Source organism: Pantherophis guttatus, chromosome 6 (assembly GCF_059756535.1).
Source record: "Pantherophis guttatus breed Tessera chromosome 6, ASM5975653v1, whole genome shotgun sequence".
Lineage (NCBI taxonomy): Eukaryota > Metazoa > Chordata > Lepidosauria > Squamata > Colubridae > Pantherophis > Pantherophis guttatus.
This window is the reverse complement of record NC_142068.1, coordinates 97,402,376-97,427,712: the sequence shown is the minus strand read 5'-3', so window position 1 is coordinate 97,427,712 and position 25,337 is coordinate 97,402,376. Positions and strand designations below refer to the sequence as shown.

At 48.6% G+C, this 25,337-nt stretch overlaps 1 protein-coding gene across 1 annotated transcript in view; it reads left to right on the top strand.

Annotated features, from left to right (window-relative positions):
* The first annotated feature begins 6,483 nt into the window (after positions 1-6,483).
* Positions 6,484-25,337, top strand: part of ANK3 (ankyrin 3) — a 286,682-nt gene continuing 267,828 nt past the window's right edge. Inside the window, exons 1-2 of the mRNA XM_087872279.1 lie at positions 6,484-6,619; positions 24,821-24,859. Coding sequence (XP_087728405.1) covers positions 6,596-6,619; positions 24,821-24,859 — 63 coding nt within the window. The 5' untranslated portion in view covers positions 6,484-6,595. The remainder of the gene's footprint in view (positions 6,620-24,820; positions 24,860-25,337) is intronic.

Here is a 25,337-nt window from a genome sequence, read left to right as displayed (position 1 = left end):
CCCTGGTGGAGCAGTGGTTGGAATTCAGTATTCCAGTAAGGGCCTAGTGGCTCAGCCGACTAAAAGCATTGTGATTAACACCAGCTGTCTGCAATTACTGTCAGTTCGAATCTCACCAGGCTCAAGGTTGACTCAGCCTTCCATCCTTCTGATGTGGGTAAAATGAGGACCCAGATTGTTGGGGGCAATGTGCCAACTCTGAATCACCTAGAGAGTGCTGCAAAGCACTATGGAGCGGTATACAAGTCTTAAGTGCTGTTGGTTATGCAAATACAACCCCTCCTGTCCACCTATTTCCTCATTGCTTTCACTGCCATATCTGGATAACCAGCCGGAGAATCCATTTTGTATGGAAAATCACGATCTCAAGGGATTTACCCAGTGGTGAAATCGACTTATCTTCGCTACTGGTTCGGGAATGGGAGCGCGCTCGTTTGCTACGCTCATGCCTGCCTCTTCTGCGCATGCGCAGAGCCTTCGAGAGGGTCAAAAATGGGACGTAATGATGTCCCGGCGGATGGGCGGAGCCTCCCACCGCTGGTGCTACCGGTTCGTGCGAGCTGGATAGATCTGGCTGGATTTCACTGCTGGATTAACCCTGTAACGTAATGATACACCCATACTGGAATGGAATTGTAGAAAAGGGAAGGCATTTTTATTTATTTTTTATTTAGAAAGTTTATTTATTTACTAAAAAAAATGTAGCTGCCCAACTCATTCTTGGTGACATCCAAGAATAAAACCGTAACACAGAAACCAGTTCAAAAGCAAAGGCATTATTTCCTGGTGTCTATGTTGGCTTAGCAGAAGACAGAGGCTTCCGGCAGCTCTCAAAGCTCTTTGAGGGCGATGAGAAAGGAAGTTATGGACTCAGCGGATGTCCCAGAGGAGTTCCAGACGAAGCTTTCCTTGTCCTCGCTGGGGGCTGAAGAAGTTGGAAGCGAAGGGGTTGGATGGAGGGGAAATGTTAGTGAAGGAGGAGGGAGAGAGACAAGGCTGCCTGTGGCCATAAGCCACATTCAGGGAATTTGTTCCGTCTCCCCTGGGCGCAAGGAGGAGCAGGAGCCAGGCTGCCACCCCAAATCCAACCCTTGCACTTCTTTGCGACAGGCTTTGCTAAAAGATCTGCTGGAATCTTTTCTCCCACCCACATAGCGAAAGAACCGGCTTTTCTCTTAGAAAAGAAGGGCCTGTGCTGGGTGGGGAAACTGGAAGGGCTGTGAAATCCAGCATGTTGAGTTGAGGGTGCGGGCTCTCACCTGGATATGCATGGACATCTGTTGTGGGAGGCCATAACCCCCAACAGATGGAGGAGAGAATGTGCAGATTCCCTCCTCCTGGACCCCCAATTGCCCTCGGGGTGCTGGTGTCTTGAGAGACTTCACTTATAACGTATTGTTCCGTCAGAGACTTGCTGTCTCCGCTCTTCCTTTGGTCACAAGTCCATGGCTTGGATCAGCGGTGGATTTCAGATGATGTTACTACCGGTTCGCTGCATGTACACACGTATGTGGCAGTGGTGGGTTTCAAAAATTTTTACTACTGGTTCTGTGGGTGTGGCTTGGTGGGCGTGGCAAGGGAAGAATACTGTAAAATCTCCATTCCCTCCCCAATCCAGGGGAAGGTTATTGCAAAATCCCCATTTCGTCCTGATCAGCTGGGACTTGGGAGGCAGAGAATAGATGGGGGTGGGGCCAGTCAGAATTTTTACTACCGGTTCTCCGAACTACTCAAAATTTCTGCTGCCGGTTCTCCAGAACTGGTCAGAACCTACTGAAACCCACTTCTGGTACCCGGGCTTGCTTCCATGCATGCGCCTGGCCTCAAAAATGTGCCTAAATAGGATGGCATAAAGCCAGGGCATAAAGCCATGATTTTAAGCGCTGTTAAATAGCACTTAGCTGCCAGCTGCCTGCAATTACTGCAAGTTTGACTCTCACCAGGCTCAAGGTTGACTCAGCCTTCCATCCTTCCGAGGTAGGTAAAATGAGGACCCGGATTATGGGGGCAATAAGATGACTTTGTATAAAAAAGAACACTACTTGGGGGGGGGCAAAAGCCCTACTAAGCAGGTATATACAAAAGTATGAAGGCTATTGCTTAACGCATTGTAAGCTGCCCTGAGTCTCCGGAGAAGGGCAGCATATAAATTGAACCAATAAATAAATAAATAAATAAATTCCCGCTACCGTTTCGGGCGAACCGATCCAAACCAGCTGAATACCACCATGATCTTACCCTGGTTGTGATTGCAAGCATTCTGAATTCCAACCAGCCAACCACGGGAGCTTAGGATAGGTAGGTGCTTCATGTGTGCTTCTGTGTTGTATGCAGTCAGCCTCTTGGCTTTCTTCTACCAGCATGAGGAAGTCGAGCACGGGTCGATGTGTCTCTCCAGACAAAGCCTTTTGGGGTCTTTGCTCAGAGAATGCCTGGTAGGGGTGGCTCTCATTCTGCCCTCAAGAGGAGGTTGGGCTTGTCCTCAGCAAGCAGGTCTACATTGCTTCTGGAGGCCTCTCTAGAGCCACGGAAAGTCGAAGCAGCCAATCCTCTTCTCCTTGGGAGTCACCTGAGCTGGTGGTCATCACAGTGAGTTTGTCCTTGATAAGGTAGTGAAGCAACCCGGATAATTATTCTGAATCGACCATTTAACTTTTGGGGGAGATTTGAGCCCTTAGAGCAGGGGTTTCAAACTCAAAGCCTGGGGGCCAGATCCAGCCTGTGGGGTACTTAGATCTGACCCGCGGGGCCGCCTGAAAGTTGTGAAGAACCGGCCGGAGGTGTTTTTGCTAGTGAAAACAGGCTCCTGAGCTCCGTTTTCGGCTGCCCTGGCCTCCTGCAACCCTCTGCCAATGAAAATGGGCTCCCGAGCTCCGTTTTCGGCTGCCCCGGCCTCCTGCAACCCTCTGCCAATGAAAACGGAGCTCAGGAGGGCCGCAGCCGCGGCCCTCCTGAGCTCTGTTTTCATTGGCAGAGGGTTGCAGGAGGCCGGGGCAGCCGAAAACGGAGCTCGGGAGCCCGTTTTCGCTGGCAGAGGGCTCTGGCCACCACAGGCACCTCCGACACAAGTGACGTCAAGCTGGCCACACCCAACCTAGCCATACTTGCCCTGCCCCCCCCCCCGAGGGCAAACACAACCCTGATGCCGCCCTCAACGAAACCGAGTTTGACACCCCTGCCTTAGAGACACAAGGCATAAGAAACAACCTGTCCTCCATCCACTCCTTTTATCCACCTCATCCAAAGAGGGAAGGACTTTTCCTCTCCACCTGTTCCTGTGTTTTTGCATGCCCGGGACAGGGAGAGGCACCTGCAAGCCGAAGCAGCAGGTAGGTAGGCTTGGAAAGGGGAGAGGCTGAATTGTGCAGCCCAAAGGGCTGCCCTTGCGCAAACCGAGAGCAGTTGAGAAAGAGCTGCCTGTGTGGTTGGGGCTGCTCTCGGCAGGTTTTGCTTCTATTGTCGTGCAGCCCAGCAGGAGACCACGATCCTGTGATTCATGGCCAGGCATTGTGAGGCCAGGGGACCACGACACACACCTCTACAATCTGTGGTAAAGCAAATTGCAGATTAGCCTTATTTATTTATTTATTTAAATTTAAATTTAAATTTATTTAAATTTATGTACCGCCCTTCTCCCCAGGGGGACTCAGGGCGGTGGACAGCCAGAAATTAAAACACATATAGTACAAAAGTTAAGAAAAAACTAAAATAGATTAAATCAGCGGCATTACCAATTTAACATCCCAATCTACAAAATCAAAAAATTCCCAATTTAAAACCCAAAAACCAATACAATTAAAAAATTAAGAATCCCCATTAAAACCATTTAAGCTAGGCTGGCTTGTTGGAATAAATAAGTCTTCAGGGCCTTGCGGAAAGTGCGGAGGTCTGGGATCAGTCATATTCCAGGAGGTAGCTCATTCCACAGGGCGGGTGCCCCCACAGAGAAGGCTCTCCCCCTGGGGGCCCCCAGCCGATATTGCTTGGCCGATGGCACCGAGGAGGTCCTCTCTGTGAGAGCGTATTGGCCGGTCGGAGGTTATTGGTAGCAGCAGGCGGTCTCGCAAGTATCCTGGCCTTATGCCATGGAGCGCTTTAAAGGTGAGAACCAACACCTTGAAGTGCACCCAGAAGACCACTGGGAGCCAGTGCAGCTCGCGCAGGAGAGGTGGTACGTGCCCTATTGCTCCCATAATCACTCGCGCGGCTGCATTCTGGACCAGTTGGAGCCTCCGGGTGCACCTCAAGGGGGGCCCCATGTAGAGAGCGTTACAGTAGTCCAGGCGAGACGTGACGAGGGCATGGGTGACTGTGCATAAGGAGTCCCGATCCAGAAAGGAGGTGGAGATGCTGAGTTTCCTTTACAGCCTGTAAAACACTTCTGACAGTCGTAACATGTCAGTGCCCCCCTCCCCACCCCTTCTCTATGATCACGTCGTGGCCACATTTCAGGCAAAATACGCCCATCCAAGACAAGAGATGTGCACTTCACAACCATGTGTTTGCTGAACGGGTTTGGATTCACTTAACGGCCATCACCAAAGAAAAAGGTCATAAAATTGGGTGTGGTCAGGTGGGATCCTTGACTTTCTACCAGAAATCTAATGCAGTCTTAAATTGAGGGCTTCCTGTAGTGCTGACATAAGGGCCTTGGGGCGTCATCACATGCAGCATGAAATAATAATGCAAATGGCAAAGTTCCCATTATGGTGCCATCACTGCCTTCAGCTGGGCCTCCTACCTGGCTGAGGGACCATTTGCTTCACCCAGCAGCGTCTCTGCCTGGGGACGTGGGACAGGTGCTGACTGCAGCAGTCTGCCGATAGGTGAGTGGGCGGGACATTGAGCCAACGTGGCCCCGATGAGGCTGAGAGAATTCCCCTGGGACACTTTCAAAGTCAAATATCTGTCCTTCCGGCTGCCAATTACAGGCCGGCCAAGCCTTTCATCAGCCTTTTTTCCCCCCTCAGGCCTGCATTTCCATTCTGCCTGGCTGGAGGGAAGTCGTGGTTCACCCTGCAGCCTCCTGCTCCAAGGAGTCTCCATCTGAATCCTCAGTTCTTGGCATATTGTTGTGGCAGGCATAATAATAATAATTATTTTTTTAATTTGATTTATATGTCGCCCTTCCCTGGAGACTCCGGGCGGCTTACAATGCGTTAAGCAATAGCCTTCATACTTTTGTATATTTATACAAAGTCAGCTTATTGCCCCCACAAACTGGGTCCTCATTTCACCTACCTTAGAAAGGATGGAAGGCTGAGTCAACCTTGAGCCTGGCGAGATTCGAACTTACAGTAATTGCAGACAGCTGGTGTTAATCACAATGCTATCAGTCTGCTGAGCCACCAGGCCCTTTGTTTCTAAAGACACCGAAGGGGCTTTGGAGGCTGTTGAAGACTAATGGCAGGATAAAGAAGGACTCAGAAACCTTCCCTCCCAGCTTCTTTGCTTTGGGACAAGACAAACACTGCCAGAATCGGCTGCAGACCCAGATTGGAAATGCCGGGAGAGCTCAGCTCTTTCTTCACTGCTGTGGCCCTTCTGGCTCCTGGGTCACTTTCTCTCTTTTGTGCAGGTCTGGGAAAACCTGCAGCCCTTTTGCCTCTTCTTCTCATCCAGGAAACTTTCAGGCAGATTTTATTTTCTCCCTGGTTTCCTGGAGAGGGTATTGGAGGGACCATCACTTGGAAGCGGGCCAAGAATGAAGCTGGGCTTTGCAAAAGCTGCCCCTCCCGCGTGGGAACCGGGCAGATGTGGGGCTCCGGCTTCCCTCTTGCTTAAGGGAGCAGGCCGGCGGGTGCCCTGAGAAAAGTGGGGCGGGGGTGGGGAGAGAAAGCCTCTCATTCCCTTCATGCCCTTTGCTGGTGCAGGTGGCCGATGAAAGGCAGGTGCAATTCTCCGCTTCTGGGTTGCCCAGCACAACGGGGCTTCTTTTGTTGCCGCCGGGAGCTGGGCAGGTAACCTGAGCTGTGTTGGCGCCATAAACAAAGCGGGCGCAGCGTGGAAGGCGTCGCAGCCGCTCCAGAGTCGAGCAGGGAGCCTCCCTCGGCCCGCAGAGGACGCGGAGCTCCGCCTGGAAGACCCGGGCCAAACACGCGGCGCCCACGTAGCCCGCGGGGCCAGAGGAAAGCCCGGCTGGTTGGGAAGGGCGGAGGCGCTGCCGGAGGTCTAGGGAGCTTCTCGGTCAGCCGGGAGCCGTCGGGGCCGACGGACGGCAAGCCCCCCCCGCTTCCCTCGCCCCCCGCCCCTTTCATCCGGGCAGCCTCAGTTGGGAAGCGGCTGGGCCAACCGCTGCCCGCCCCCGGCCGGGACCCTTCCGCCTGCCTGCCTGCCTGCGCGCCCGTCCTCCTCCCGAGCTGGCCGGAGGGGCTGCCCAGGGGCGCCCAGCTGGCGGCCCCGCGAGGGAGGCCTCTCCGGGCCGGGCCAGTCACGCCACGCCCTCGCTTTCGGGCGGGGCGGCCGGCTGGGATGTGCCGGTTGCTGGCGGCCGCTCGGAGGTCGCCGCTGCCTTCGCCGCCACCTGTTGCTCCGCAGGCGGGAGCGGGAGCGGCTGCGCTGCTCGGGGGTCCCGGCGGGCCTTTCCCACGCGGCCATGGCCTCCTCGGGCGCCGACCAGGTGAGCCCGCCGTCCTCCGGGGAAAAGAATCGCCCCTCGCCCGCCCGCCCTCCGGCTCCCGGCTCCCACGGCCGCTGGGCGAGCGCTGCGCGGGAAGCTCTGGGCGGCGGAGGGCTGGCCGTGCCTGGGCTCTGCGCCCCGGGGAGCCTCCCGGAGAGCCGCGCCGAGGCGGCCGGGCGGAGGTGCGCGCAGGGCGAAGGCGTCGGCAGCGTCCGCCCCTCCTGGCGGCCCAGCTTGCAGGGCGAGGGAGCCCTCGGGGAACCGGGAGGAGCGGGGCCCCCAGGACGGCACCGGGCTTGGCTGCCGGCCGGGAGGCTCTCCGGAAGCCCCGCCAGGTCGCCGGTCCGAGGCCAACGGCGGGGGGCCGGGAGGGCAGCGGCCCCGGCGGGAGAGTCAGCGCGAGGCCGAGGGAGGGAGGGAGGAGGAGGTGGGGCAGAAGAAGCGGCCGTCCGCGAGATTCGCCTGCGCTGCTTCTTCCCCGCCGCGCCCCACCCGCCTCCTCCGCGGCTCTCTCGGGCTCTGGCTTGGGATGGGCGAGAGGGCGACCTGCTCTGCCCACGGGCCTCTCCGTAGCCAAAGCGGCTCCGCCCGGAGCGTCCAGGTCACCCGGGGGCCCAGGGCTGGAAATACCTGGAGGGGATCCCCAGTTTTTCCTTTAAGGAACCCGCTCGGAGCGGCGGGATGGACGAAGCAGCCTCGGGGCTGAAATCTGACCTTTCACTTTCCAAACCCTTTAGTAGGAAAAGTGTTGAAAGCTCAGCGGCTGAGAAGGGTTGTTGGCTCTCCGGGGCTGGGGAAAAGACCCCAATCACCCCAGGGCTTGGTAGGCAATTGAATGGCCCCTGGAAGAAACAGCCTAACAAACATGGGACATATTTCTCTACACCTTATTGCATCTTCCCAAATGTGGCTGTGCGGTTGGAGTAATTAAACCTCACCCAGTGTACCTCCTGCTTTCCTTCAGGCACTCCAGGCAGGGTAGGCAGCTTTTCTCTTCCCCCACCACAATCACCCTGCGAGGTAGGTTGGGCCTAAAGGCAGTGGTGGGATTCAGCCAGTTCGCACCACTTCAGGAGACCCGGTTGTTAACTTTCTGAATAATTTGTTGAACTGGTTGTTGGAAGAAATCATTAGGGCAGAGAACCGGTTGTTAAATTATTTGAATCCCACCACTGCGTAAAGGGACTCACTGGTGGAAACTGACAGGTGTGGTTGAGGGGGCCTTGAACCTGTCTCCTTGGACCTTGTCCAATGCTGGACCACTCTGTCTCTCATCCAAATTATATAGCCAGCACATTTTGAAATGTGCTTGTCTTATTATTTAAGCCTTGCCGATTAGAGTTCAAGGGATCCCAAGTCCCTTTGTGACATTTTCCTTTTAGTAATTGAGACATACATATGTTTTTCATAAAATATGTTTTATGAAAAACATAAACTATGTTTTATGTTTTCCATAAAACATAATTTAGAAATAAATACGTTTCGCATGAAAGTTAATTTAGAAATACATACGTTTTTCATAAAAGCAACTTTTAGCAAATTAAGAAACCTGACCAAAGCTTTTAAATGTCAGAACTTTTGCTCTCTTCCCACATGGTGGCGCTATAGCCTAACATATGTTAGAACCTGCTTTTCCCATGAAATTTGCTTTGGTGGATCTAATGTACTATTTGCTCTCTTATCTTATAAACAGCCTAAAGGTATTAATTCATGCTTGGTTAGAGGTATGTAAAGTTGAGAGTAGGATGTAAACACACAAAACCCCGCTTGGTTTTATGCACAGCAAAACACATTGCAAAAATATGTACTGTACACAAAAAATGGATTGATTTTGTCAGGGATGAGTTTCCTCTAGTTTTCCCCCAATGTGGGACTTGTTTCTCTGATGGGGACCCTGAGGAGCGCTCTGTTTCCAAGTGGACCATCCTGCTGTCCTCCATTTCCCCTTTGCGGCTCGAGCATCCTCCTCCTTTATCTGCCTTAGAACAGGGAGGAAAGCAGCATCCCACACTGGTGGGGCTTGGATAGGAAGGTGGGATGCAGAAGGATGCTTTTCTGTGCTCAGGAGATATACTGACGGTCAGTGGTGAAATCCAATTTTGTATACTACCGGTTCTGTGGGCGTGGCTTGGTGGGCGTGGCTTGGTAGGCGTGGCAGGGGAAGGATACTGCAAAATCCCTATTCCCACCCCACTCAGCCAGAGGTGGTATTTGCTGGTTCTCCGAACTCCTCAAATTTCCGCTACGGGTTCTCTGAACTGCTCAAAATTTCTGCTACCGGTTCTCCAGAACCTGTCAGAACCTGCTGGATTTCACCCCTGCTGAAGGTCCTCATCCAAGAGAGGATGAAGCACCCAAGGAAGACACCATCAGGGCCTTTGATGGGGCAGGGCTGTTTCTGAGCATTGTTTGTGTTGCTCACAGGTGTGTTTGTGTGTGGGGGGGAGGTGGGGGTGACCTCTTTGTTGGGACAAGGTTGGTCTTGGCTGCAGCTATGTCCACAAGGTGACTAATACCAGGTTGGCTTATTTATAGTCTATTGTAGGAGGTTGAAAGGGGCTGTGAGTAGAGCAGGCAGAGTTGAGTGACCCAGAGGAAAATTCTCTAGAGCAGGGGTCTCCAACCTTGGCAACTTTAAGACTTGTGGACTTCAACTCCCAGGGTTTCTCAGCCAGCAAAGCTGAGGAGTTGAAGTCCACAAGTCTTAAAGTTGCCAAGGTTGGAGACCCCTGCTCTAGAGGTGACTTACTTCCCTTGGTCACATCACTGTCTGGAAACAAACTCAACCTTGCTTGGTTTGTGTATTATGGCTTTAATATGTTTGCGTGTGCATCCTTTTCAAAAGCTGGTCAGGAAGAAAACCTTACACAATAGTCTCCTGAAACAGTTCTTCATATGAAATCACGTTCCTTCAAGCACAGCTAAGAGAATTCCTCTCAGCCACTCCTGGGGAAGAGGCAAGATAGGAATCTAAGATATCAAACTGTGAAATTTAATTCAATATTGAAATGAAGTTTTTTTTTTTCCTCCAGGAAAGCAGGTTTTTCAACTGCTGTTGCTTCCACTTTTGCTCTCTTGTTCTTGGTTACTTTCTGATGTGGCTCCATGAAAGTCTGTTATTTAGGACTGAGATGATTCACCCTGGGTGGGATGACAGCTGCTGCCCTCGGGAGGGGACAAGAAATGGGCAGGAGGACAACGATGGATGGGGGGATGTTTGTCTGTTGGGCGGGGCTCATCCACCACAGTTCCTTGCTTATTCCTTGTGAGGGGAGTTTTTTATTTTAATTTTATTTTAATTTTTTTATTTTTAATTTGATTTATATGCCGCCCTTCTCTGGAGACTCAGGGCGGCTTACAATGCGTTAAGCAATAGCCTTCATACTTTTGTATATTTATACAAAGTCAGCTTATTGCCTCCACAAACTTGGTCCTCAAGTTAAATCTCTTGTGGTTCCTTTCATTACTTGTCCTGCACAGGATGAGTTGAAATACATGATCTTGTGGTCCCTTCCAACTCTACCATGTTGTGATGTTGTGAGTCAGAGTTTTGCTGTGGTGCATAAAGCCAAACTGAACCATCCATTTGTGGAGTGGAGAGAGAGCGCGAGCAGAAGTTGAAACCTAAACTCCTAAACTCCATTCCTAAATTCCACTCTGGTTTCTAATTCGTCTGCTATTCCCAATATGCTCTTAATATCTTTCCCCATTGTAGTCAGGGTCATTTTGACCCAAATAAGCATTCTGATATTAAAGGTAAAAGGTAAAGGTTCCCCTTGCACACATGTGGTAGTCGTTTCCGACTCTAGGGGGCAGTTTTCATCTCTGTTTCAAACCTGAAGAGCCAGCGCTGTCCGAAGACGTCTCCGTGGTCATGTGGCCGGCATGACTCAACACCAAAGGCGCACGGAATGCAGTTACCTTCCCACCAAAGGTGGTCCCTATTTTTCTACTTGCATTTTTTTTACGTGCTTTCGAACTGCTAGGTTGGCAGAAGCGGGGACAAGTCACGGGAGCTCACCCCGTTACGCGGCACCAGGGATTCAAAGCGCTGAACTGCCGACCTTTTGATCGACAAGCTCAGCATCTTAGCCACTGAGCCACCGTGTCCCATTCTGATATTGGGGTGTCCCTAAAGCCCCACCCTTGTAGAAAACTCCTTTCGGCCCCTGATCTGCTGAGCTACCTCAGGGCTTCCTGCAGAGATCCTGCTGCTTTCCAAACTCGGCTGATGCAGTGCAGATTCCAGGAGCCTCGGTTGGAGCACGTGGCTATGCACTTGCCTAGGCTCCTCCCTCTTCTTGCCCTGGGCGATTTCCAGCTGATGCCTGGTTGCTTTGGGAGCCAGCCAGCTGAGAGAATCGGAGGTCATCAGGAAGAGAACCTGGCAACCTTGGGAAATTTCAGGAATTGCAGCAGAAATTCCTCTTGGTTGTGAACACTGTTGTGATGAAACAGTGCAGATGAAAAGTGTGACAGCTGGGAATGTTAGACTGGCAGGGCTGGAAACTGCTCTTCTAACGGCAATAGCACTTAGACTTATATCCAGGGGTGAGCTGCTGGGGGTTCGCAGGGGTTCGGGAGAACCTCTAGCTAAGATTCTGTGCAGTTCGGAGAACCCCCAAATCCCACTCCTGGCTGGCCCCACCCACCCTGCCCCTCCCCTCCCAGGAGTCACCACGTGGCCCATTTTGGATGCAGATAAGTGCAGGGTGTGCGCAGAGCCTTGGGGAGGGTGAAAAATGGGCCTACCAGAAGTTCAGGAAAGCCAGAAACGAGTCCGTTTCCAGCCTCCAAAGGGCCTCCGGAGCCTGGGAGGCTGTTTTTGCCCTCCTGGAGGCTTGAGGAAAGCCTTCAGAGCCTGGGGAGGACAAAAACAAGCCCCCCACCATGATGCAGGAGGCTGACCAGCTACCGGGCAGAGAGCCTCTTGCTAAAATTTTTGAAGCCCACCCCTGCTTATATACTGCTTCACAGGGCTTTACAGCCCACTCTTAAGTGGTTTTACAGAGTCCCCAACAATCTGGGTCCTCATTTTACCCATCTCCAAAGGATGCAAGACTGAGTCAACCCTCAGCCGGTGAGACTTGAACTGCCGAACGGCCGGCAGCCAGCAGCCAGCAGAATTAGCCTGCAGTACTGCATTCTAGCCATAGCGCCACCATGAAATCAGGTCAAAAACTCTCGGAGAGCCCATTCCATTCAGAACTTGACCAACCAACCACCAATCGGAAGTTAGAACAACTCAAAGGATTCCTGGCAGGATAACACAATTGAGAAATCTGCAGCTGTTGTCTGCATGCTCCTTCCTTGATTCATGCCACTTCCGGATGTATTTGGAAGCTGAACAGCAAAGCAAACTAAGCCTTCCTGGTCAGAAGAATAATGCAGAAGGAAAGGGTCGACTTTAACCTCGCGGTGGCTCCAAGTGGAATGCTGAGTTTTCCCTCTCATTGGCTCTTATCTGAGATAACAATTTCCTTTTTGTTCTTCCTCGGCACCTGCTCCAGATTCGGAGCAGAGTCATGTACAGCTGTCCTCTTCTGCTTCTCCTCAGCCGCAGCTCAGTCACCTGTCTGCCTAAGGTTCTTCTGACACAAGAGCCCCGGTTTAAAAACTTGGATCCGTTGTGGAAAAGCTTGCAAACTGCACCAGAATTCCACTGCATCCACAAGATTAATGTTTTAGGGAGAATGTGGAGGAGGTTACCTGCTTTTAAAGTAATAGGTTGACTTAGAAAACCAGCTTGGTGCAGCAGTTAAAAGCACCGGAGATATGCTGGGACAGGGGTCTCAAACCTTGGCAACTTTAAGCCTGGCAGACTTCAACTCCCAGAATTCCCCAGCCAGCTTTGCTGATATTTAAGGTCTCTCAAAGGGTTTAATTTCTTGCTCCCTGACTTAGTGCGGTGTGTTTGTTTGTTTGCGTGCCTCTAGAGAAGACACATTAAACTTAAAAAGTTATTTTTTTTTATTATTGTCTTTAGTTGCTTATGGCATCCTGATTACAGGGCCACAAGCCACGTTTTGATGCTTTTGATAGATGGGTTTTGCAGAACGGTGGTTAAAGATTCACAAGGTTAAATTCCCTGGAGGTTCAATGGCATGAGTGTCTCTCTAATCTCATGATGGGAAGTCAGCAGCTAGGAGGGACCTAGATGCCTGCAGAACTTCAGATTGTAACAGTAACAGAGTTGGAAGGGACCTTGGAGGTCATCTAGTCCAACCCCCTGCTCATGCAGGAGATCTGAACTAGGGATTCGAACCGCCGAACTGCCAACCTTTCTGATCAACAAGCTCAGTGTCTTAGCCACTGAGCCACCTAGTCAGATTGGATTTGGAAAACGGATTGTAAGCGGAATCCTTACTGCAGCAGCCAAGGAGTCCTAGAAACGGCTAAGGTCATTGGCGGTGCTCATCTCCGTTTCAAAGCCGAAGAGCCAGCGCTGTCCAAAGATGTTTCCATGGTCATGTGGCTGGCATGACTCAATGCCAAAGGCACACGGAATAGGGACCAAAGGTGGTCCCTATTTTTCTACTTGCATTTTTTAGTGCTTTCGAACTGCTAGGTTGGCAGAAGCTGGGACAAGTAACAGGAGCTCACCCCGTTATGCGGCACTAGGGATTCGAACCGCTGAACTGCTGACCTTCTCGATCGACAAGCTCAGCATCTTAGCGATTGAGCCACCGTGTCCCTTAGAAACAGATATGGCTGCTTTAATGAGCCTTCAGGGCAGGGCAGATGGAAACTCCAGAGGCATCCCAGGAATGCTATTCTACCACAGTGGGGTGTAGTAACAGAATTGTGAAATGACATCCAGGCTTCTCAAGGTCCCATCTCATATGAAACAAGGTCAGGGCAGGGTTGTTGTGAGTTTCTTTCTTGCATTTTTCCCCATCTCTAGGCTGTGGAGTCTTTTCTCCAAGTCCTTCCTTAACAGGCCTCTCCTGCCTTCCTCAAGGTCAATTTTGAATTGACAAATATGTAGCTGCTGTCGTTGTGTTCCCAGGTCTCTTCCAAACCGAATCCAAACTATTGCATCACCTGACATCTTGCATAGCACTATGGACAGCTCTCCTGTTGTCTTTGGTGAGGTGTGGCATTGCCTAAGGCAGGGGTCTGCAACCTTAAACACTCAAAGAGCCATTTGGACCCGTTTCCCACAGAAAAGAAAACACCGGGAGCCACAAAACCCTTCCCGTGCCGGACTGTTTCTTGAGCGGCCACAAAACTTAGCATATGTAGTTGAATTAAACATTCTGTTTTCTTCTGAAACTTTTCATTTATCCATGGTTGGCCTGCCGGGGATTGAAAAGCTCAATTGCGGGCCAGTGGGTGTTGCACATTGGTGGTTGTGACACATTTTTTGAGTCACAGGGAGCCGCAGCAGAGGGGTAAAAGCCACATGCGGCTCCAGAGCTGCAGGTTGCTGACCCCTGGCCTAAGGACTTATCAACATGGTCAGTGTTTAGGCAACTGTGCCACAGTGAGGTGAAGAGGAAGGAAATGGTTGGCTCTGGGCAGTGATGGTTAACTTTTTCAGCACCAGGTGCTGAAACTGGACTGCTTGCATGCACGCCAGAACACTGGAACCCAGAAGAGAGAAGCTGACCAGTGCACATGTGTGCGGTGGCCAGCTGCTCTTCCGGGTGCCGTCACGCACATGTACGTCAGCCAGCTGGTCTAGCACACATGCGCAACAGCCAGCTGCTCTCTTCCGGGTTCCAGTGCAGCATGTGCGCCAGCCGGCTGGTCTTCACATGAAGACCAGCTGGCTGGTGCGCATATGTGCGACAGAACCTGGAAGCGCAACTGGTGACAGCGCACGTGCCCACAGAGAGGGCTCTGGGGATCGGCAGGCCCCTTCTTAACTCAGAAGGTTCTTGGAAAAACACAACCATCGGCTGCAACAGTCCCAGGGCCTTGGGAAGGTTGAAGTGATGGTTATTTCCCAGCAAACTCCCACTAGTGAGCAATCTTACATTGCTGACCGGCTTCACAACTTGTCTGTCATCTGGGAAGGATCAACTAAGCTGATTTCTCCCACCTTCAAAAGTTGTCCTCCTGCATTGGAACAGGGTAATTTTCTTCTTCTTCTCACCACTCATTTTCTTTGCACAGCTACTTTTTCTGAAATTTACTGCAGATCTTCCCTGTGAGAGAAATTATTGCTGTTGCTGCTGCAGATTCAGTCAACACCCTCTCAAAACAACAAAGCACTAAAAAAAAAAGTTTCAGATTTTCAATCAGCATTGTTTGAGAGATTTCCATACAATTTCACACAAAATGAAGAGCCTGGTGGTGTAGCAGACTAATAGCCTGTTATTAACATTCAGCTGCCTGCAATTTCTGCAGGTTCGAATCTCACCAGGCTCAAGGTTGACTCAGCCTTCCATCCTTTCTAAGGTAGGTAAAATGAGGACCCAGATTGTGGGGGCAATAAGCTGACTTTGTATAAATATACAAAAGTATGAAGGCTATTGCTTAGCGCATTGTAAGCTGCCCTGAGTCTCCGGAGAAGGGCGGCATATAAATAAATAAATAAAAAAATTATTCCATTTGATAAAAATGAAGACGTTATAGGCCAGGAGTCTCCAACCTTGGCAACTTTAAAATTTGTGGACTTCAACTCCCAGAGTTCCTCAGTCAGCAAAGCTCTGGGAGTTGAAGTCCACAAGTCTTAAAGTTGCCAAGGTTGGAGACCCCTGTTATAGGCCATGTCAGGTGTTTGTTTTTTCCCATGTGAAATGGGGTGACCATTCCTGTATGATTAAGCCATCAAAGTAGTTTACCTCGGTGGAGTGACTTTTTGTCTGGCTATTTCCAGATTGGGGTCTTTAGCTCCTGAAACATTTCTCTGCACAGCCCCTGGGCCAAAATTAATTTTGTGTCTCGCAACAAGAGAGAGAGAAATATGTGTTAATGGTAAAACTTGAATTTCTCCAGCATTCAATGCATAATGCCTTGTACTGTAACATATCAAGTTACACCTAGACTGGCAGGTTGGGTTGTGGGTTGTGGGTGGGGAGCCAGGAGCTTCCGAAGGCCACCCAGGAGTATAATGACTCAATGGGAATTTGAATGAGGCTGCAGAAGACACAGGTACAACCTGGGGCAGAGCCAAAGGCAGATCCTGAGTGAGAAAGCCACGAGAAACCAGTTCTCCAGGGCGGTGTTGGCAGCAGCAATGGGAGTTTGGCCCTGGGAAGGAGGAAAGTTAAGGCACGAGACAGTTTCCTCACAATGCCCCAGTCTTTAGGTGGGTGCCCAGAAGAACGTAAGGCTCAACCTGCTGGATCAGAACAAGGGTGATTCCGCACCAGCACAGAGCCCACCAGAAGCTTGTGGGGGAGGTCTTCAAGGTAGACAGGATGCCCACCACCTCACCCTGTGTGGCCTTCCAGCTGAACCAGAAGGAACACATGAAGGAACAGCTAAAGTAAGTCTGCCAAGTAGACCATCATCTCTGAAAAGATCTGAATGCTCGTCCCCAGGTCTTCCCACACTTCTAGGGACAGAAGGGGAGTTTAAGGTCTCATCCTCCATGTTATTCTGGAGGACCTGACTGGGATGGTCTTAAGGGAAAGATCACCGTCCAAGGAAAACAGAAGGCCAAGAAGGCCACAGCGACCCATTCTGTGCTGTTGTCACCACCACAGCTGTGGAACCATCTAATCAATGGGAGTGAAGCTCAGTTGAGGAGGATTTTGCCAATCTGACAGACCAAATGTTCTCCGAAGAACCGGCTTGTTAGTTTAAAAGCACAAATGTCTTCAAAAAAGGAATTCTGCTTGCCTTTAGTGGCAGCTACTTTATCTCTGCTTTAATTTTGGTTTGAACAGAAAGTAACTCTACTTCAGTTTTAAGTTGAAACCCAAAACTGTTTAGTGAGTCATTCATGTTTTTAGAAACTTTGTAGTTGAATGACTAGCAGGCTAAAGCAATTATTTTAAAAAGTGTTGTTTTGCAATATTTTGCTTTCATAGCATGAGCTCCAGATCCCCTGGCAGCCTCTGGAGAGATTCATGGATGACCAGTCACTTGGTCAAATCTACCAGTCAAATACCAGCTCTGCCTTATCAGGCTGCTGCCTTGTTATGACACTTTATTATTGTGAGCAGGATATGCTACTCTACTGGGGCGAATTCTGCCGCCTGCCTCATAGTCATACACAAAACCTGTGATACAACAAGAGCCTGCTAGGAAAGATCCAGTCCAGGCAATCTGTGCCTGCTGAACGAGGGAATACAGAAGATAAATAAACTTGAATTGTGGATGTTGGGCTGTTGGCTCTCTAAGTTATTGGACTACGGGGCCTGTCCCTTGCCCAAACTCTTTGGAGGCAAGGAGAATTTATCCGCCGGGTATTACTACTTTGATAACAAGAGCCACCTTGGAGGAACACTTGCCACAATCGAGCAGGGATTGCGTAGTTGAACTAAAGGCATGACTACATGGGTAAAAAATGCATGGAGGTTTTCTAATACATTGGATCAGTAGATTTATAACAGGACCTGCAGGTTTTTATATCCAGAGTTCTCATAAATAAAGTAACTCAATGGGAATACTGAGCCATTCTTGGGTGATCTCATAAAAAAAATGAGAGTTAGACACGGACAATCCCTTCCTTCCTTCCTTCCTTCCTTCCTTCCTTCCTTCCTTCCTTCCTTCCTTCCTTCCTTCCTTCCTTCCTTCCTTCCCCTTCCCCTTCCCCTTCCCCTTCCCCTTCCCCTTCCCCTTCCCCTTCCCCTTCCCAAATCTTAAGTTCCTTCCTTGGTGGTTTTGTTCCTTTGTTTTCAAGCATGATCAGCTTTTGAGTGCAGGGAGATAATGTGGCGGATGAAAGAGCTGTGCAGGGTGAGGCAGGGAACAGCAGAGGGCGCCCTCGTCTCATGCAAGCCCTCAGAGGCCAGCCGATTGGAGAAGCAGCTGAACCTGCATTGTTGGCCTCTCCTGGTTCTTCAGCTCTGATAGATTTTGGTACTGGTGTAATTGTGTTGTCTTCCTTTTGGCCAGGAGACTAGATGGAAAAACAGGCTTAGTGGATGGTTTAAGCTCTAGAGATTCACTTCTGTTTTCTCCAGGGGTTCATCTGTCTCTCACTGAAGAACTGCAGAAGATAAAACACAGTTATGTTACAGAGGAATCTGGGCCTGCAAAAATCCTTGCTGGTATCAAACCAAAGGCAAAGAGGGAATTTGGGAGGGCAATGGGGGGGGGGGGCAGGGCGGCGGCTAAATGCTAGTGCTTTTTCGGATTGGATTGGAACAAATCAGGATAGATTCATCCTCATTTAGAAACTCCAGAAAGCAAGAGTTGGGTCCTTAAACCCAATAAGCAGAATGTTAACTTACAGTATATAAAAAGCGATGGCTGGCACTAGGCATCACTATCAAAATTCGTGGATTCAGCAGCACTGTTGAATTTTTTAAATTGTGTACTGACTTTTAGATTTTGCCTGTGGTGGATGAATGATCCTCTCCAAGGGATGGAGACGTGCAGCCCACACAGTGGCAGGAGTCCCAAACAGAAGTCCAGTTTCAGGAAATGGGCCTTTTCCAACGGTGTCTTATGGAATTCTGCCTTGGTAGAATCTCTGTATCACTTAATGACAGTCTTTCTTTTATTTAGAAGAGGTATATGGTGGTGTATAGGGACATGGTGGCTCAGTGGCTAAGATGCTGACCTTGTCAGTTGAAAGATCGGCAGTTCAGAGGTTCGAATCCCTGGGGCCGTGTAATGGGGTGAGCTCCTGCTACTTGTCCCACCTTCTGCCAACCTAGCAGTTTGAAAGCACGTAAAAAATGCAAGTAGAAAAATAGGGACCACCTTTGGTGGGAAGGTAACAGTGTTTCGTGTACCTTTGGCATTCAGTCATGCTGGCCACATGACCACGGAGACGTCTTCGGACAGCGCTGGCTCTTCGGCTTTGAAACGGAGATGAGTACCGCCCCCTAGAGTCGGGAACGACCAGCATGCATGTGCGAGGGGAACCTTTACCTTTACCCTATGGTGGTGTATGCATATCTGTGTTATACATGATAATCCTAGGTGGCTCACACTGACATTCAATAAACACAGACCAGGGGAGCCTGCCTGAGTCACTCCCGAATCCAATCTTGCTTCTCACGACTTAAAGAATGTTTCAGCCTTCTTTGCTTGGGTGATGGTTCTTTCGTATTTCTCTCACAGTCTCAGAGCCTGTAGTACAGTGGACTAAAGCACTGTTATTAACATCTGCTGCTTGCAATTACTGCAAGTTCAAATCTCACCAGGCTCAAGGTTGACTCAGCCTTCCATCCTTTCTAAGGTAGGTAAATTGAGGACCCAGTTGTGGGGGCAATAAGCTGACTTTGTATAAATATACAAAAGTATGAAGGCTATTGCTTAATGCACTGTAAGCCGCCCTGAGTCTCTGGAGAAGGGCGGCATATAAATTAAAGCAAAAAAAAAAAAAACACAAAAAAACCCAGTCCGTTCCCTGAATCTTGTGCACGAAGAGTGTGGTTGGACAGGAATTCACTTTTCAAAGGAAGAGTTATAGGACTTCATATCTGTGCGTACCCCCAGTCTACCTTGGCTCATGCAACTTCGATGCCCAACATCACAGACTTCTAGCTCTCACTGGCTCCTCCTGGTGGGGAGGTGCTGGAAATTCTCCATCTGGACACCAGTGGTGGGTTGCTCCCGGTTCTGTCCGGTTCTTGAGAACCGATAGTAAAAATGGTGGGAGGCTCCACTCACCCGCCCTGATGTCACATTTGGTGATCTGCACATGCAGAAGCTTGTGCGCACGTGAGCAATCCCGTTGCGAACTGGTAGTAAAGTAAGTAGAAGCCACCCCTGCTGGACAACCACTTTATTGACCATCTATTCCAAGAGGGCATTCACCGGTAGTTCTGCTTGATAAATATTTGGCTACATATTTGTTAAAGAATTCACCATGTGAGTAAGCTACCTTTCTAAAGTAGCATCCATTGCAGGCCCTGGTTCAATTCTCGCCTTGGGCACAGAGCCTGCTTGGGTGACCTTGGGCCAGCGTGTGTCTCTCTCTCAGAAGGAGGCCAGAGCAAGCCACTTCTGAAAATGCTCCCAAGGAAGTTTCTGGGAGTGGGCAACCCTGACTTGGAGACCACAAACACACATGCAGGATGAATGGCCTTGCTAAAGGGATATATTTTGAATGGGCAATTTTGTCTTCACTTGAGCCTCCGAGGGGAATGGCTAACCCACCCAGTCCTTGGCTTGGGGCAGGTATATGAACCCTCTAAATCAGGGGTCTCCAACCTTGGCAACTTTAAGCCTGGAGGACTTCAACTCCCAGAATTCCCCAGCCAGCTTTGTTGGTTGGGGAATTCTGGGAGTTGAAGTCCTCCAGGTTTAAAGTTGCCAAGGTTGGAGACCCCTGATCTAAAGCAACCAGATAATTAGCAGAAGGTGGAGGGCAAGGAATCCAGCTGGTGCCTGGGAATCTGAGGGGGGCTGAGATTTGGTAAGGGGATGAAGTGGAAAGGACGAATTGGGAACATGATTTCGCTTGGAACGCATCTGTTATCCTTGCTACTGTTCTGATGCAAAGAAGCTTGGAGCCCTGTGACCTGATGGGCTGTATCTCCGCAGGAGAACTCCCCTTCTGAGCTGAGGTCCAATGAAGAGAATTTTGGCAAAGAGCTGCAGAAGGAATGTGTGACTGTTTTAGAGGGATAAAGAGGGAGAGAGAAAAATATTGACTTTTATGGGCTACTGGATGCTTCTGGGAGAGGCAAGTGGTACCAAATCAAGCCAGTGTTGACTGTGGAGCTTGGATGAAGAGCACAGCGGATGTGTCCATACTTCTTGCACAAGCGCAGTTTCTTATGTTGCATTCAGAGAATTCCGGAAATGTTCTCATTGTATTCTGTTCAGTATCTATTTTTTTTCTAACATTGAGCTTCTTGGACAGCTTTGATCAAGCTGTTTAGGGACTGAAGAAACTGATATTGATATTGACTGTTTCCTAATATGATTTGATTGCTTATTTGTGCCCTATGATTATCATTAAGTGTTGGACCTTATGATTCTTGACGTATGTATCTTTTCTTTTATCTACACCGAGAGCATATGCACCAAGACCAATTCCTTGTGTGTCCAATCACACTTGGCCAATAAAGAATTCTATTCTATTCTATTCTATTCTATTCTATTCTATTCTATTCTATTCTATTCTATTCTATTCTATTCTATTCTATTCTATTCTATTCTATTCTATTCTATTCAAATACTGCCTCCTTTTAAAAGTTCCTTTAAAAAGAAATAAATAGATGAATGAATGGATAAATGTATTTGTGACACTTAAAAAATCAATAAGTAGGGCTAGGGAGACCTTAAATCATGGAAAGGAAGGAAAGCATTGATGACCAGGCCAAAGTTTGCCCAAACAGTGGTGAGGTGAAAGCTTCTTTCTTTGTTTTTGGAACAAATTGCTTCCTGGGTTAATCCAAGGGTCAGCTCCTCTCCGTTTCTCATCCAGTGCTCAAAATGGCGATGGGTGGAAGCAGGAAATAGCTGGAGTCCAGGCAGCTGCAATTGACCAATTGGCTTCCTTTTAAACCTTTTGCAATCCCAGCCTGGACCTCGGCTGCTTTTGCAACCTTCCACATATGGAGCATTAGATGTGGGAGGGATTTTGCTCCATAGAAGTGAGCCGTTTCTCTTGGCGTAACTGAATTTTTTTTAAAAACAATGAAATTTCTGATTTAATACAGCAGTGAGATATTTTTGCTTTTTGCTTTACTTAAAATAGCACTTAGCATTTCACAGTTGGGTTATTGATTCTATGTTTTGCTTCAGAAATGGAGATTTGTATAAAATAAGTATATCAGTTTTTCTTTATAAATGAGACATGAAATATTTTAGTCTCCAGACATCCTCGTTTTAACTTGCTGTTGCCATGGCCACTCATTAGTATTCCATGGAGACCTGGTTGCCATGGAAAAATGTGTAGTTGTACAAGGTTTCCATAGTTACCCTCCATCGTTATGAACCTTTTGATATATCAGCTAGCAGATCTGTTTGGGTAAGCCTGAAATATTACAGTAGTATTTAAAGCCTGGGCAATTAAGGTGGGGTGTTCAATCTACAGCTCGGGTATTTATCTTTAGACTCCAGTGGAAAAGGTTTGGGGGTCAGAAACAGCCATGCTAAAAATAAGGCTCTCAGAAACGGCTTCGCAGTTGGGAATTCAGCCCACATTTACATTTTGTGCGGGTTTTAAATAACAGGTTTGAAAGAAGGTGTTTCCGCATCTTTTCTGAACACGGATTCGCATTCGAGGTCCTTGAGCATCCCCACGGCAGCTGCTGGCTGTCAGTCTTGGTTGGTGTGACCCTTCCCATGCCAGAGGGGCCTTGGGAGGGTCAGGAGTGGGGAGGGCAGGGGATGAGGGAGGCCCATGGCAGAGATGGGTTTCAGCAGGCTCCGACCAGTTCTGGAGAACCGGTAGCGGAAATTTTGAGTAGTTCAGAGAACCGGTAGTAAAAATTCTGATTGGCCCCACCCACATCTATTCTCTGCCTCCCGAGTCCCAGCTGATCGGGAGGAAATGGGGATTTTGCAGTAACCTTCCCCTGGATTGGGGAGGGAATGGAGATTTCACAGTATCCTTCCCCTGCCACACCCACCAAGCCATGCCCACCAAGCCACGTCCACAGAACCAGTAGTAAAAAATTTTGAAACCCACCACTGGCCCACGGGTAACCCTACTGGGATAATATTCTCCAGGAACTTTTCAAAGCAAAAATCCTATAGGTTTAGGGGCAGTGAAAGGGTGGAAAACACACATTCAAGAAGGCTTGAATTTTCTCCTCTTTATCCTGGAATCCTAGTTAATCTCCCGAAGATGTTGTTGCTCGGAGCAATTCAGTTGTCGTGGCCTGTGGGGGTCTGTCTCTGAAACTCTGGGGAGGCGGTGGTTCCTCTGGTGATAATCACCCTCCAGGCTGCAGTTAGTTAGGAAAAGGTTTTTTAGGATGGAGATGGAAAAAATTCTGGAAACATTTCAAACCTTCACAGCAGTTGTGAATGAGGCAATCGTGGCTGTAGGATAAGAAGAATGAAACTAAAACAAAACGCTGAATGAATGAATCTAAGTTGGGTTTTCTTTGTTACGCAGCAAGCTATCTCTGAGTGCCCAAAGCTGGCCACATGGTCATTCAATCTGGCTAGCTGGAGGGAGTTGCAATGGGCTCACTCTGGACCTGGTCCAGAAAGAGGTTCAGATTTAACTCTATGTGGGTTTAATATTTGGAAGGGACCTTTGGTGTCTCTGGTTATTCGGGGCTGTTTTTTCCTGCTTCTCTGGATGCTGACACCATCCAGAGAAGGAGGAGATGGTGGAGATGTGTTCACTTTGTTTTCTTCTTTTGATTGAAGTCAGGGAGCCTGGCCACCACTTCTTTACCCTCCTACCATCGGGAAGGAAATATAGAAACATAGCCAGCCGCACAAACAGGCTGAAGAACAGTTTTTATCGGTGGGCTGTCAGACTCCTGAATGAGAAATAACATCGTAACTACATAGAATGATGGACTGCAGGGCCGGTGCAATGTGTAACTTGTTCACACTGGTGCAATAGGACTGGGGTTTTTATTAATATGATTTATTGGGTTGGGGCTTTTCTGTCTTCACTGTGAGTTGTATTGTGTTGGGGGGGTGCACTGAGTGAGCTCAACCAATCTCATTGTACATAGCGTATTTTTCGGTATAAGATGCACTGGTATAAAACGCACCTTAGTTTTTGGGGAAGAAAATAAGAAAAAAACTGATTGGCAGGTGAATCAGCCTCCCGGAATACCCCCAATCAGCTGTTCCCAGAGGTGAATTTTAGCAACAGGTTCCTTGGTTGTGAGCTCTGTGCCTTGCTTTTTTTTGGCTTTTTTTTCTGCCTTTGAAACTTCTGAAACTCCTTTTCAGAAAAAACTTTTTTTTCTGCCTCTGAAAGCCTCCAAAACAGAGCTTCAGAAAAAAAGCCTCTGAAGCTCTGTTTGGGGGCTTCTTTTCTGAAGCTTCTTTTCTGATGCTTTTTTCAGCCTCTGAAACCTCCATTTGAGAAGCTGGGCGGGGCTACATTCGGAGTATAAGACGCACCCAGATTTTCATCCTCTTTTGGGGGGGAAAAAGGTGCGATTGATACTCCGAAAAATACGGTATGTTGTGCACTGACAATAAAAATTTGAAATTGAAACTTTAAATGGGAGCAAACACCACTGGCCATGTTGCCTAGTCTGCTCCAGAGAACATCAAGGATCCCATAACTCCATCCTGAAATATGTACTTCTTCTTGACTTCTCCAAGTAGATGATCAGGCTAATAGGGTCAATACTTTTTAAAACGCTGGATTAAAACAAAAAAAGTCATCAAAGAAGGCTGAAAAGGAAAAAGCCCCATGGTGGAAATTGTGAGAAATTGTTTCTCTGAGAAAACGAATGTCTGCCTTCTGTACCTGGCTGGTTAAAGCAGCACCAGGCCACCTTAGTGGCACGTAGATGGAAACGTAGTTGTGGGTAAACAGCTTTCTCTAAGATTATCCCAAAGACTATTTCCATGCCCGCAGCATAGATTAAGCCATTTCTAGAGAAACTGATGAAATTAATCTACTTAGCTGGATGATCTTTATAATAGGGACTTGGAAATCTTATGCAGATGCATTTTATGCTTTGATATATTTTTTTAAAATAGTCCATGCAATTATCCTTGCTTGAGTTTGCCTCTGAATGCCAGAACATTAAATTTAGAAAACTAGTTCAAATTCCTCACCTCTCACCCATAATAGCTTTTGTTAAAAAAAGAGAACATGTTGTACTTTTCTTCCCTAATTAGAATCTACACTCTACGTGTAATGGTACGTAGGGATGACCTTGGGAAGACAAAGCAAAGAGACACAGCCAAGGGAGCACTCAGATAAAAGGCAGATCAGCCCAGGGAAGGAATATGGGTAAGACCAACAGATCAGAAGGGACCCTCCCTAGTTTTTCAGGCTGTAAAGCAGGGGTCTCCAACCTTGGCAACTTTAAGACTTGTGAACTTCAACTCCCAGAATTCCAGAGGGTCACAGTGACCTGACTTTAGCCTTCTTTTTTAACAACCGGTTTTCATTCCCCCATCCTCCTGCCCTTTTTACTAAAGCACTCTTTCTTTCTTTCTTTCGTTCTTTCTTTCTTTTAGGTTTATCACAGATTCTACCCTCCTGGAAACACTAGAAAAGTAAGTAAACAAATAAATAAATAATGCTTCTTAAAAAAAATAATCAGCCTCCCTTGCTTTCTCTCTTCAGTATTAGAGGTGAACAATTTTTAGACACGTGGTGAATGAAAGGGTACGCTAAGCTCAGACGAGCCCATCTGTGTGGTTGAGGTTTGGGAAATAAATAGCACTTCTTAAAATATTCCAACTCCCATTAGAAATTCTCTTGTTGGATATGCATTGGGGGGAAAGAATAGCCCAAATCTCCCCTCAATAACAGAGGACAGGAGAGAAACAGTGTCCTAATGGGAAGGATAATCGGAGAATTAGATAAATAAATTAAAATAAATAAAAGGACCTCTTGACTGAAGCCCTCCCTTTTATGTCCATGTAGGTTGTGTGGCAACCTGAAAAAGGGGTGAGGTTTCAAACAGTCCTGCCATTTTGGCAGTCTTCAAACCCCTCCTAACAGTAACAGAGTTGGAAGGGACCTTGCAGG